Genomic DNA, 13698 nt, shown 5'->3' with positions numbered 1-13698 from the left:
AATGAAGTGCGATTATAAAAACCTAGGTAAGTTCCCACACCTTACCTTCATTTATTAACTTCCTCAATTGTTTTTCCACAGTTTACTTCACAATTAAACAAAAACAAGTTTTTAGTTTCAAAGGGCTCTCTCACTATTATTCTTTATAACCACACCTCTCAGTCATCAGACTAATTGCATTACTCAAGAAAAACATCTTTTCAGAACTACCCCCTACCTAAAATGATTTTTCTCATCTACATTCAGAGCCCAGTTCTAGGTTATAAGCTTTTATATCACTTAGGGTTCAACTCCACTGTCACCACCTCCTTCACGAATCTTCTGGACAGAAATAATCATTCTTTCCTCTGACGTCCCACAGCATATTGTTCAAATCTTTATTATTTAGTTTAACACTCTACCTTTTATTATAATTAGTTTCTTATGTGTCTGTCACCACCCCCTTTCCAGATTATAAGCTCCTTGATAGGGACCGTGTCTTATTCATTTTGTATCTATCACAGTTTCTACCATATAAACAGGTATTCATTCTAAGTAACTAAAATGGTATGAATTAAAATAAAGGAAACCTGAAATGTTAATAAAGCAACTGAGTAGAATATATACTCTAAAACTTAAAATATTACAAGATTCCCTGTGGATAAAAATCTAATGAATAATTATTGTCTTCTAAGAGTAAATGAAAACTGAATATATGTGTGTGTGTATATATACATACATACATATATGTGTGTGTATATATACATATATGATTTTCGTATATTCTTTTTGCTTTGGCAATCCACAGTTCTCAATCCAGAAATTTTAAGTTGTCTGCATTTATCTGATATGCCCTGCCTAGAATACACCTCAGGAATAAAAATTTTATGTTAAAATTATAGCCATAAAATCACATTTTATATAAAAGCATGTAAGGGAAAAAAACAAATTAAAAAAAAAAACATACTTCCTCTTCATCCGGTTCAACTTCTTCCGTTTCAACAGCTGAAATATTAGTTATTGGTTTATTCCATGCCAGTTTTAGATCCTGCCCTTTGAAACGAGCTCCATGAACTGCAGCCTAAAACATTAAGAATATTGAATATATAGCATTAATTATTTCTGAAGAAAAAATTGAAATGTTATAGTACTTAATACTTAAATTTGCTAAACACAAGTCAAGATAGTCATCTATTCATATGCATGTGGTTATTTATGTCTCTATTTACTATTTATAATTATAAACTAATCTGCTTTTTATGTGTATTTACTTTCTATAACAAGAAAAAAATAAGTAGAGCTATTTGAACACTGGCCCTAAGTGACTATAATAGCTATGTCTACCTACTTGCAATACAACAATAATTGCTATTCAGGCAACAACCCCAAAGCACTTTAAGAACCTGACTGTAGATTTTGAATCAAAGTCTACATTAGGATCAATAAGCTAAATATATTTTATTGCATTTTAATTCTTGTTAATTTACAGGGTACATAGTTAACTATGAACAAGGAAACGCTTAACAAATATAAATGTGTATATATTCAAATTATATAAAAAGACCACAAATACCATCAAATATATGATGTACCACTATTACAAAATATAAGTATCTCCATAAAGAAAACAAAATGCTCAACTTTCCTACTGAAAACTAAAGTAATTCCTACAAAGGCTTTAGAACTGATTGTGATAAAACTTAAACAGTACATAATCAAGTCTAAGTACTTGCTAATATTAAGTGGCTGGCTTGGAAATAGTACATTCAAATTAATGTAACATGAACTAACATAAATCAATGTTAGCAACATACCGAATAACTCATAGTCACAAAAGATTTATAGCACAATTTCAAAGTACAGCATAATATGAAATGTAGAAACAATTACATGTTCAATGACATCTGACCATAAGTTGTGCAATATTAAAGTCCCCAGATATAAATTTTAAATCCACACATATCAATTTATGATAAATTTAATAGTCCGTGCCTATTAAAATTATGTATCAGGAGTTTTAAGTCCATGGCCTTATCACAGTGTCATATAACTTAAAAAAACCTTAAGTTCAGAAACAACTTGCAATTTTGAAAATTTAACTATGATTAAAAATATATTACTGTAAAGGAATTACAACTGTGTCATGCAAAATACCTACACATGTAACTGTTTTTATCCACCTTAAAAAAAGCAAAAATCATTACTGACATTTCTTAGCAAATTTCTCAGTTAATTTTGTAGATATCTATACATCCACATAAATTAAAATTTATAAACTGGGTCAACAACTCTTTTTAGAGTTTAAATTTTAAAATTATTTATACGATGATTTTCAAACCTGTATGTATTTAATTTTGCTTCATTAGAAACTCTTGGGTATTTGGCTGTGAAATTTTTAATAAATTCTTTCTCAGAAGGTGCAATTTTTTCAGGAAATTTGTAACAAAATATTTACGAGTTCTTAAAAATTCTGCGACTCACTTTTTTAAAAATCCAAAAACTTCAGACCACTCTTTTTACAACTTTCTTTTTATATTAACCCAACTTTGATAGATCCTTTCCATATCCAGAACAACAGATTTGTCATTGTTCTTAAATGGCTATATATACTGTGTATTTAACATTATTTAAACCAATTTCTTAAATGGATTTTGTCATGTTTTGGAAAAGTATCTTTTTGTTAACCATATTCCTATTTTATGATGTATGTTTGTATTGGCTGGGAAGGGGATTGTTGGAGTTCTTTTGTTTTTGTTTGTGCCATGAAGTTTTTTTTTCAATATTCATGTACTGAAATATTTATTTTTTATGGCTCCTGGATACTGTTTCAGGTCTTTCAAAGCCCTCTCCACACAAAGATTATTTTCAGAAATCTCTTATTTTTACTAGTCTTCTGTATTGGAAAACAGAAAAATCTTTTATCCAACTTCAATTTATCCTGATGTAAAAAATAAAGACATAAGCCAGTTGTCCTAACACTAAACAATAAAGTTTTATAGCCTGATTTAAACAAAGCATTCCCTTTCCAATTGACTAAAATCCTGTGTATAATTTATTTCTGAATTAACTTTTGTCCTATGATCTATTTTATGCTGGTATTACATTTTTTAATTCTTTATTTCATAATGAACTCAGTACCAATCCTCATCCTTTTTAGGATATTCTCGGTCATCTACATTATTTTGCTCTTAGGACCTTTGGAATATTTTAGTCAACTCCAGTATCACTGCCTTATTACTAATCAAACAATATGATTAGATTAGTGATTTTCAGAACAATGCACTGTGGCAGTTGCTCAGGAGTTAAACAAGCATTTAGTTAAAAGGTACTTTAAAAAACAAACTTTATAAATATTTGTAAAATTTTAATAAAAACATGATGTTCAAATATACTTCTATAGGATGCCAATTTTAGCAACATGGAGGTGTCCATAAAGGTAAAGTGGGGCTAAATGTAAAAATATACAAATTAAGAAAAGGAAGTGGGGAAATTACAGAGTAAGATAAAATTAAATTTTCTCATATCAATACAGTTATAGTTGATAATGTAGAGGAAAAGGTTATTTTAAAAGCTAGAAAGGATTAAAAAAACCCTAAATAAATCACTCCCATAGAAAAGATTTTAAAAAGATGCATGATCTAAAAATCATTAGACCCTGAGTTTCACATGAATTCTATTAAACTTAATTTTTTTGTGTGTGTGCATGTAGATTTGGGATGTAGGCCAGAAATGGAGGGGGTAAGAGGATTCACCAAAGACAGAGTGGGAGGCAGAACAGGCAAATTTACTGAAATACACTGCTAAGGAGAATAGCAGGCATGATAGGAGAGGTCTGCTGTGCCATATGTGGGTTAGTTCCCTGCCTGGGGATGGAACTCAGGTCACAGCACTGAGACTTAACCCCTAGGAAAATGTACAAAGAAAAATAGAAACTTTTCAATTATTTTTTGTGAAACAGGGAACAACAATACTCGATGAAAATATTACCACCCCAAAATATACAAACCAAACTTACCTCTGAAAATTGAAAGAAAAAAGTGTTAATTTAATTAAAAATTTAAAAAAGAACAGACTTCAGCAATTTATCAAATAAAATGAGACATGCCAAAAGTGAATGATTAGTTCATTAGGAAACAATATAAATAGATGAAAGGAGGGAAAAAACTCATTCTTTAAATACACAAACGATGACCAAATTCATTTTTAATCAAAATTTTTAAAAACTCTACTTTTAATAAAACAGGAATCATTTGTATTCTATCTTAACCTAAAAAGTCAGCATCATACATAATACTACAAATACTAGAAGTTATCTTTTTCATTATTTCATAAGCTAAGAACAGTAACAATTTATGAGTAAGAAAATAATGTGTCTTAAAATAGTAATGTTACTTAACATTTTTCTAAAGGTATTATTAAATAACAGAAAGCACTGTGTATACAATGTAGAAAACAGAGGTGAAGGATTACTTAAGAGACATGAGTGAATGAATACCTGAAAAACCCAAGCAAACAAAATTGGTAATTTGGTAAAATGGCAGTTACATATTTAATAAAAATATATGAATAGTTTTTCCATATACAATCATGAAATAATACAATGAGGGAAAGTAACATTTAAATTAGTAATTAAGTGAAATTATCAGGGAAAAGCTAATAAGCAATATATAGTATCTACATAAAGAAAACTTTAAAGCACTCTTAGAGAATTAAAAAAATATTGAAGAACTTAAAATACAATGATGAGCTCCAGAGGAAGATTCAGTATTAGTAAGATGCTAATTTTTCCACAAATTGTTAAGCATATTTTGGAACCAGGAAGATTATTCTAAAGCACATATTAAAAAATAAACAGAATCTACAGAACATTCTGAAAATGAATAATAATGCACATGAGAGGGAATCTAAACAACAACCTTGACAAACTCCTAAGATATAAAATTACTTGAAAACAGGAAGGAAGAGGCAAATGAAATGAAACTGATCAATGGAGAGAGAACCGAGTCCGGATCAGCCCAAAAAAACACATGGGAATGCCTTTATATACTAAAGATATTTCACCTAAGTTTGGAGAACTAGTTTTACTCAGTGAAGTCAAGTAGGCATCCTATTTTACTTCTCACACCAAAGAAGTGCCATATGAATTAAAAATAGGCAAATGATCTAGAAACCAACAAAATGAAAAAAAAAAAAAAAACTATTAAGGCATTAGAAAAAAACAAGGGATATTTTTATAATCTCAGATCGGTAAGTCTTTCAAACTATGGAAAAAATTAACTGGATAATTACTATTACAATGGTAAAATACTGCACAAATGAAAATTCATGAAAACATTTATGACTTATGAGCTAATTTTCTATATATAAAAGAGCTCCCATAATTCATTAAGGAAAAAAACTCAATAAGACAACTCAACAAAACAACAGAGCTGACAGGAATAAACAGCATTTAAATATACAAACACTGTTTACTTTCAATCATAGAAATGAATTAAAAATGAAATAAGTTGCTATTTTACAAAGATAAATTTGTCTAACACTTCACTATCTGACATACCCATAAAATGTTTTCTGGAAAATCAGTAAAAAACACTGCAAAATATACACTATGGCAACTGTTGAGAAAAGACACTTTCACACATCTCTTGCGGGCAAGCAAATGCAGTATAACCTGTATAGAGGCCAACTTAAGAACTATTTATCAAAAATTTAAATACACTTATCCCACAGACACATTCTCATACATACTCACAGAAATATGCATCAAGAATTATTCACCGTTACACAGCAGAAGAATAAAAACAATTGGAAGTCCATCATTATGGTTAAGTACATTTGCACTTCCATATAATGGAATACCTATGCAATAATGATGAGTAATGCAGTTCTTGATAAGAAATAATCTTCAAGACAGACTGTTCATGTGGAAAAGGCAAGGTGAAGAACACTACATGACTGCTACCATTTGGTAGGGAAAAAAGTTACTAATGTGTTCTTATAGATTTTAGACTTAGACTGAAAATATGAACAAACAAAAAAACCCACCTAAAAACATTTGTAATCTCTGGCAGGGAACTTGGTAACTATGGATAAGGATGAGAAGATAATTTTACTTCTTACTTCACAACTTTTGGAGTTCTTATATAATGAACATGCATTGTCTATTAAAAAAATAATTTAAAAATAAAATTTAAAGCTATTTTTAAAGTAGTAAAAACCACTCAAATGTTTGTATCAGCAACTTCTAACACAATATACATTATCAACAAATTAATGTGTGCTGTCAGTTCAGTAGATTTTGTGTAGTTATACCATCCCTACTTTACTAAAACATTTTTCAATTACAAAGAAAGTACTAAGAAGGCAATAATTCACAATTCTTTAGGTAAATGGGGATTTTCTAATTGCCATATAAAGACAGCAATAACCACTTGATAAAATAGGCAAACTAAATGATGGATTTTATCTAAAAATGCCTTCCCAATTTAAGATTTTATATTCACAAAAACTGACTCACTGGCTCCAGATACGTATTTTATTCTAAGTATATGTTGTATATACCTAAATATTCCTTAAGGACAAGAAAAAACTCACAATATTAAACCTTTTAAGCAGCAATTATGTTATTGATGGTAAGACGGTATTTTTATTCTCACACTTACTAAGCAAGTAACTAATAATATGGGTGTCTGTGAAAAATGTGAGTTTTCAGCATGAAAAAAGGAGACAGGTATTAAGACCCTTGAAATTAAGTACAAACCATAAAATACATAGAATTAATATGAATTTACCTTTTTCTATCTACCTACCTACCTAGCTCACTCTATTTCAATGTATAAAAACCTTATCATCAAAAATTACATGGGAAATATCAGTATAAACTTTGAATTTATATTCTGTATACATGTGCTTATGTGCGCATGTTTGTTGTGTTTTTTTTTTTTTCCTTTCATTTCTAGCTTTGTCCACCAAAAAGGATTAGTGACAATAATATACTTAGTAGTATTGAGCACTCAGGTTGTGGTCTCTAAATACCTTTGCTCAGTAAAAAGGATCAGAGTTCCTTAGAGAAATGGTGAATTGCAGGTCTGGAAGAGAAAATGTATAAGATAAACCTGGAATATCTTTTCTTACCAGAAAGTAAAGAAACTATCACAGAGTCTGCTAGGGGTCCTGTCAAGAGGATAAAATTTATATATTCTAGTAACTTGCCAAAGATAGAATAATAAATCAGTAACTGAGAATAATGAATCAAGAGCCATGAAATGTTTCAATCTATGAGTTCACTCACTAATATTATTAAATAAAGTTACTCAAAATGTGTGCCTTATCAGGATGCTTAAACAAAGTGTTTAGTAAAAAATGTGTAAGATAACTGAGGATATACAAACTCTGACTGGTTATTTGGTAATACTTAGGAAATATTAATCATTTTTAGGTGTGATAATGTATTTTTTTGTTAAAGCTCTGAAACTGAGACACACTGAAATGTTTATAGATGAAATGATATGCTGACTGGGTAGCTCCAAAATAAGGATCAAGGAGGGTTGCAGTGGGTGGGATAGAGACAAGATAACATTGGCCATAAGTGACTAGTTGCTGCAGTCTGATGACAAGCTATGATGGTGCATTTTACAATTCGCTCTAAGTTTATGCTATGAAATATATACAAAAAGTCTGTTTAAATAAGCTTAAGTATTTTATTCATGGGCTCACCCAGCCCTTGGCCTACTTTTTCATGCTCATGTTCATTCAAATTTACAGCAAGTTAGAAACTAAGAAAAACAGGCATACATACACTAGAAAAAAAGTAATTTCTGAAGCTCTGACAGATGAATAATGAAAAAAAAATGTATTAAAAGTAGTGATGAGGCACGTTCCTTATCTTACATGGAAAATGGTTCTGGAAACTACTGACATTTGGAAAAGGCTGATATATGCAAAATTACACAGGTTTATTTACTTTTAATTTCTCAAGTCATTTAGATTGTACTCTAAAAGAAATATACAAGTGTAGCTTTGTACAAACTTATCCCCAACAAAAAGAATTTGTAAGGGAGCTCTTAAAGAAATAGTATTCTGTAAAAAACAGTGTGGAGAAAACTGACCTAAGGTCAAAGTGTTAAAGTTGAAACCTTACATTAATAACCATGATAAAACTAAATCTACAGAAGGCTAAAAGCAAGTTTATTAATATTAATGAATATAACAAATACATCCTAAAAATGTTTATATTTTTTAATTCATTCATTTATAAACTTTTATTGAGTGGCTACCACATGCCAATCACTTTTTTTACTAAATTTTTTTATTAATTTTTTTCTTAGGTTATTATAGTCCCCATATTTCTCCAGCCACTGTATCACCCATGAACCATCACCACATTCTCTTGTGTTCATCCCTCCCGTTCCCCCCTGCCTTCTTTGCCTCAGTTCTATGGTCAGTTGGCTAGTTTTGACTTTTTCTTGATCTTTCATAAAAATGTTTACCTTAAAGGTCCACAATTAAAAAAAAAAAGTAAAATCTAGTTTCTAGAACTTACAGAGGAAGACTTCCATTTCTTTAATGAGTTTAAGCTGCATGGTCACGTTTTCAAAAGCTTCACACTTAGATTTACTAATTCCGGTAGCCATGCTACCGCAGTACATAACTATTAAGTAAATCAGTAAAAATACACACGAAAACTACTATGTACAGGATTTGAATTCTCCTAAATTCACTTACACATATTGTTCTTACTAAAAATTTACTTTTTATGTAGCTCTATTAACTTACAACTGCTGATATTGTACTATCTTGTATGAATACAATTTTGTGATTCTAACTTCAGGTCTAAAAAATGAATTTCAAAATCATTTATTCTATCTTGTCTCCACTTAAGGTTTAGAAGTCAATTCTTGTTCTGAAAATAAAAACACAGTATTACTAATAGCTAACATTAAGAGAACTTGATGCGGCTCTGACACTGTTCCATGTATTTTCACAAGTTTTGAGTTGTGAATCCTCATAACTTCTTTGAGGCATGAGTGAATAAAATATATCTTTTCTCAGATATAAAAAGCTATATAATAAATTCGAGACTACAGAGCTTCATCTGGTTCTTATAACACAGGAACCTAACTATCCCTATTCTGAAATTGGATCCTGGTTTCTTATAAATATATGGAAAATCCAAAGTAAAAATAATTATGTTCTAGCCAGTCGTGAGAAGAGGTTACTTTTTCCTGTCCCATTTTGGTACTTATCCATTTGACTCTGGTTACTTTATTTTCACCCAGCCCTTGGCCTACTTTTTCATGCTCATGTTCATTCAAATTTACAGCAAATTAGAAACTAAGAAAAACAGGCATACATACACTAGAAAAAAAGTAATTTCTGAAGCTCTGACAGATGAATAATGAAAAAAAAATGTATTAAAAGTAGTGATGAGGCATGTTCCTTATCTTACATGGAAAATGGTTCTGGAAACTACTGACATTTGGAAAAGGCTGATATATGCAAAATTACACAGGCATGGTGATTGTCAAACAGTAAAATAGAAAATAAAGTAACCAGAGTCAAATCATAATCATCTTATCCTAAAGCTAAAAATGTTATTTTTATTTTTCTATTAAAATAACATTGGCTTACAACACTGTATATGAATCGGAAATATAGGTGTTATATTAATTTTTTTATTCCTCAAAATACTTCAATCTCTTTCCTGGAGAAATTTTGCTTTCAGTCATATTTGAATATCTCAATTACCTTACCCCTATACTTTCACTTTGAAATACTATTTATAGATTATTAAAATATAAAGAGAAATTCATTCAATCATCCAAGACAATGGTTCAGAAAGTAAGAACAATGCCATATCTGAAAATAAACATTAGCAAAGGTTGACCATTTTCTTCTTCTGAGGGCCTAACCTTTATATCTTCTTACATTTTTGATGTTAGAATTGCGTTTATATAATGATGGTGATGGTACATAGCAATTTTGTGGGTACTTTTTAAGCATTCTTCCTTGAAAAGTTAAATTAGCACCCACATGTAAAACACAGTAATTTTTAAATTCCTAAACCTTAATTAACATTCCCTGAAATCCGTAAGTTTGAAAACCACTCTTTTAGCTTATATCTTACTTGCATTAGAAAGATAAACTTCAACTTCATTTTTTATTCTTTACAAAAACAGAATGTTACAAAATTTTAAGAAATTTTTTGGTGACAGGAAATGTTTATGATTTAACAATTTCTACAACTTAATTCCAAATACTTATTATAACAATGGTAACTGTTCTTTCAGCCTATTAAAGTAAATCCAACTAAAATGGTATTTAACCTGATAACAATCTTTGTACCTAATTTGATCTTAGATATTTTGTTACTTATTCAACCTTCATATAATTCAGTGCTAATCTTTCTTATATATTAGTTTTTCTTATTTATTATCTTATAAAATAAATAACACTCTCTCCATGCGTGTGTTAGTCTTTTTTTATATATTGATCCCTGACCTTTTGTATTGATTGCTGTTCATTTTAAAAAATACATACATCACATAAAAATATACAAAAAAAAAAATCTGAGATGGGTAAAGCAAGGGGAAAAATTGAATGCATATGTTAAAGGGTTGTACCAAAAAGAAAGTCTTACAAAAAATAAAGTTTCCAAAAATTATTTAAGGAGGGAGAAATAAATAAGCTAGTTACTACTAAATCCACAAACTTGATATTATTTTAGCATTTGTACAATAACAACTACCATTGTTTTAAATGGCTATTTCCTAGAAAATAAAACATAAAGAGATGGCATGCAAGCTACTTAGCTAACATTACTTTGAAAATTATTACCGAAGCTATATTTAAAGGCTTATTCTAAACTTGTACTCAGTAATACCTTTGAGAGAAAAACGGAAAGATCTATTTTTCCAATGTAATATACACACATAAAGTTTATAAAAAAGATTTAAACTCTCATCAATCATAAATTACTTTTTACTTTCATAGAAGATCCTTAAATAAAAAATGACTTAAAACTTGAGGACAAAACTTTAGAACCAGAAATTTCCATTCTATAAAATTATCCACTACTTACCCCCAACCTTGTACAGGCCCCACTTGAACACTTTTCTAAGACTTACTGGACTCATAGTATACTGGTTACAACCCCCAGCAATCATGTATCATTGTGCTGGCAGAGTTCTCACTACACTAAGAGGATAAGTCAATTTAACAGGTTTTTCAAAACTTACTTATGTCAAAATCAACTTAAAACTTCTGAAGAGCATCCCATGCTTCCATTCTCATTAGATTAATTACTTGGAACTCTTAAAAAACTTTTTTCCAAGGGCAAAATATTACATCTATTTATTCACAGTCCTGAAGAAAGAACACACAAGGCTAAAATGTTCCTACAAATCTCCTACACTTCACATTGATTTTCCTTTTTCTAATCTTAAATGCAGATGAAAATGAGGTTACATGTTTTTCTGGTCTTTCTTTGCAAAGACAAATGCAAGACACACAGTTTAAGACAACCATACTTAAAGGATCTTATAAGCTGAGGGATATATCATGTCTTGGGTAAAAATTATAGAGGCCTGACTGTGGTATGCTGAGCTCAGAACACTTCTTTATATATCAGCCTACTGGGACTAGGAAACAACAGATAAGGATGGTTAAGAACTACCACAGGATTATAGCTACCACAGGATTATAGCTCAGCTTCTCCTTATTCTTCACCACCCACTCTGTCAAACCAGACCTTGTTCTAGGCCTGCTGAAAAAACAGATTAACAGTAAGTGGGGTGGCTCTATCTCCTATGAAAAAAAAGAAAGAGAACAGCTGTGGTCTCAAGAAAATGACTTGACAATTTACTTAATGACTAACTAAATTCGAAACCATGTTACATTATACATAGAGAATTAAATACAGAATTGCATAACTGCTCTAAGACATTCTTTGTGACTGTGGATTCCATTTTGTATGTTCTATCTACTATCAAACAGTAGCTATTTAAAGTTTTTTCAAAATTCATTTATATTAAAACATATTTAAGTATTATTTATAAAACATTTCCATCTGAATTTCCAATAAATTAGATTATTTGTGATACTTACTGCTTCAGCTTCTGCTCTTGTCTTGAAAGTGATTACTGCATGAAGTGAAGAGTCATCAATCTGACAATCTTCAATTTCACCATATTGCTTTAAATTAAAAAAAAGTATTTCCCCCAAATAAATATTTCGAAACATCCAAAATTCTAATATTTTAAAAAATATTTTAAAAATGGTGAATAATTCATTTTAGTACTTGGTATTGAAGATAAATGGTGGCCTTACCTTCATTATTATTTATAATCCTATGCTTTTTAGAATTAGGAAAACTTTTACTTGACTTTACTATTTTTTAAATAAAGAACAATGTTCAGAGTCTAAGCTTCCTTATTGTCCTTCCTAAACATGTTGATCCCAGAACATGTTGAATTCTTCTCAGGGAGAATATTTAATCTTCAGAATGCTATGAGTTTTTTTTAATCATTCCCAATTTAAAGATAGAGGGAAGTAAGATCTGGAGAATTTAAGCAATTTCCCCCAAGTTAAGTTAATTACCAAGATGGGAGTCCAGGTCTTTTGATTCAATAATTTAACACTATCTGAACCTGCTTTCACTCTCATCTATACTCTAATAGATCAGACTCTTTAGGACATTTAAAAGCTAAACACATTAAATTATGCCTGTTTTTGGTTTGCTGGATATTTTTTCCACTTTGTAGAAGTGGAAAGATCAATGCTGATCATATAAAATTCTAGCCCGCTATACATTACCAGTAACTTCCTTCTTCCTTACCCAAAAATAAAATTATAATCACAATCTCATAAAATACAAAAGCACACACACTCTTTCCTCTTAAAGAGAATCAACTTTAGAATCAATCAGATCTCCACTTTGTCATTTACTAGCTGTGTAAATTTGAACATCTCAGTCTCTTTAGGCTTCATTTTCCTGCTCTGTAAAAGGGACAAAAAAGGATACCTACTGCAAAGTTGTGAAATAATTGATAATTTAATTTATATAAGGTATTTAAAATAATAACTGCCAAAATAAGTATAAGTTTTAGCTTTAACTTTTATTACTATTATTGGTCCCAGTAGATGAATCAGAGAAACCTCTTACTAACCACAATATATAATAAGTAATGGTCCTTTAATAAAGTAGTGTTTTTTCTCTGATAACCTGTCATGTGTTCAAATCACAGGTTGAGGTGGAGAAGCTAAACATTAAACCTGCATTCCTGAAGACTGATAATTTGAAAATGTACATTACCGCTACTAACTTTAAGTGCAGTTGGAATCTCAAAAAAAAAAATTTAAAAAAAAATCTCCATTTAATGCCTCTGAATATTCCTAAAACCAACTCTCTTTGTTATAACAACTCACCTTATTTGTTTGGATTATTTTAGCATGTTCAGTGCTAGTTGTACAACTATATCCAATATAAGTCAGCTATATGTTGCCTCTTGTGAAAGGTGTGGAAGTGGGGTAGACAATAAGAAAAAGTGGGGCTAAATTATCTTCAAGCTCCTGGCTAGTTCTGATTCCTTTCTTTCTCCCTTTGAAGCTATCAAGCATAGGACTTTCCATATTCTTCATCCTTAAATACTAATCATTTAAGTTAGTTCTTGAACATATGCCATTTCCTTCAATACCTCCCTGAGTCCTAACAAAGTATAG

The 13698-nt window shown here is 30.1% G+C and overlaps 1 protein-coding gene across 9 annotated transcripts in view; it reads right to left on the bottom strand.

The window, feature by feature from the left end:
* The window catches only part of RBM26 (RNA binding motif protein 26), an 85649-nt gene that overhangs the window by 9358 nt on the left and 62593 nt on the right, over nt 1-13698 (bottom strand). For all 9 annotated transcript variants that reach the window (XM_054701489.1, XM_037528839.2, XM_054701490.1 and 6 more), the window contains 2 exons: nt 12085-12171; nt 947-1060 (listed from right to left, as the gene is read on the bottom strand). In XM_054701489.1, the coding sequence (XP_054557464.1) occupies nt 947-1060; nt 12085-12171 (201 nt within the window). The remainder of the gene's footprint in view (nt 1-946; nt 1061-12084; nt 12172-13698) is intronic.

This window comes from Talpa occidentalis, unplaced genomic scaffold (genome assembly GCF_014898055.3).
Source record: "Talpa occidentalis isolate TD23 unplaced genomic scaffold, MPIMG_talOcc4v2.1 talOcc4.5, whole genome shotgun sequence".
Taxonomy (NCBI): Eukaryota; Metazoa; Chordata; class Mammalia; order Eulipotyphla; family Talpidae; genus Talpa; species Talpa occidentalis.
This window is presented reverse-complemented; position numbering and strand designations above follow the sequence as displayed.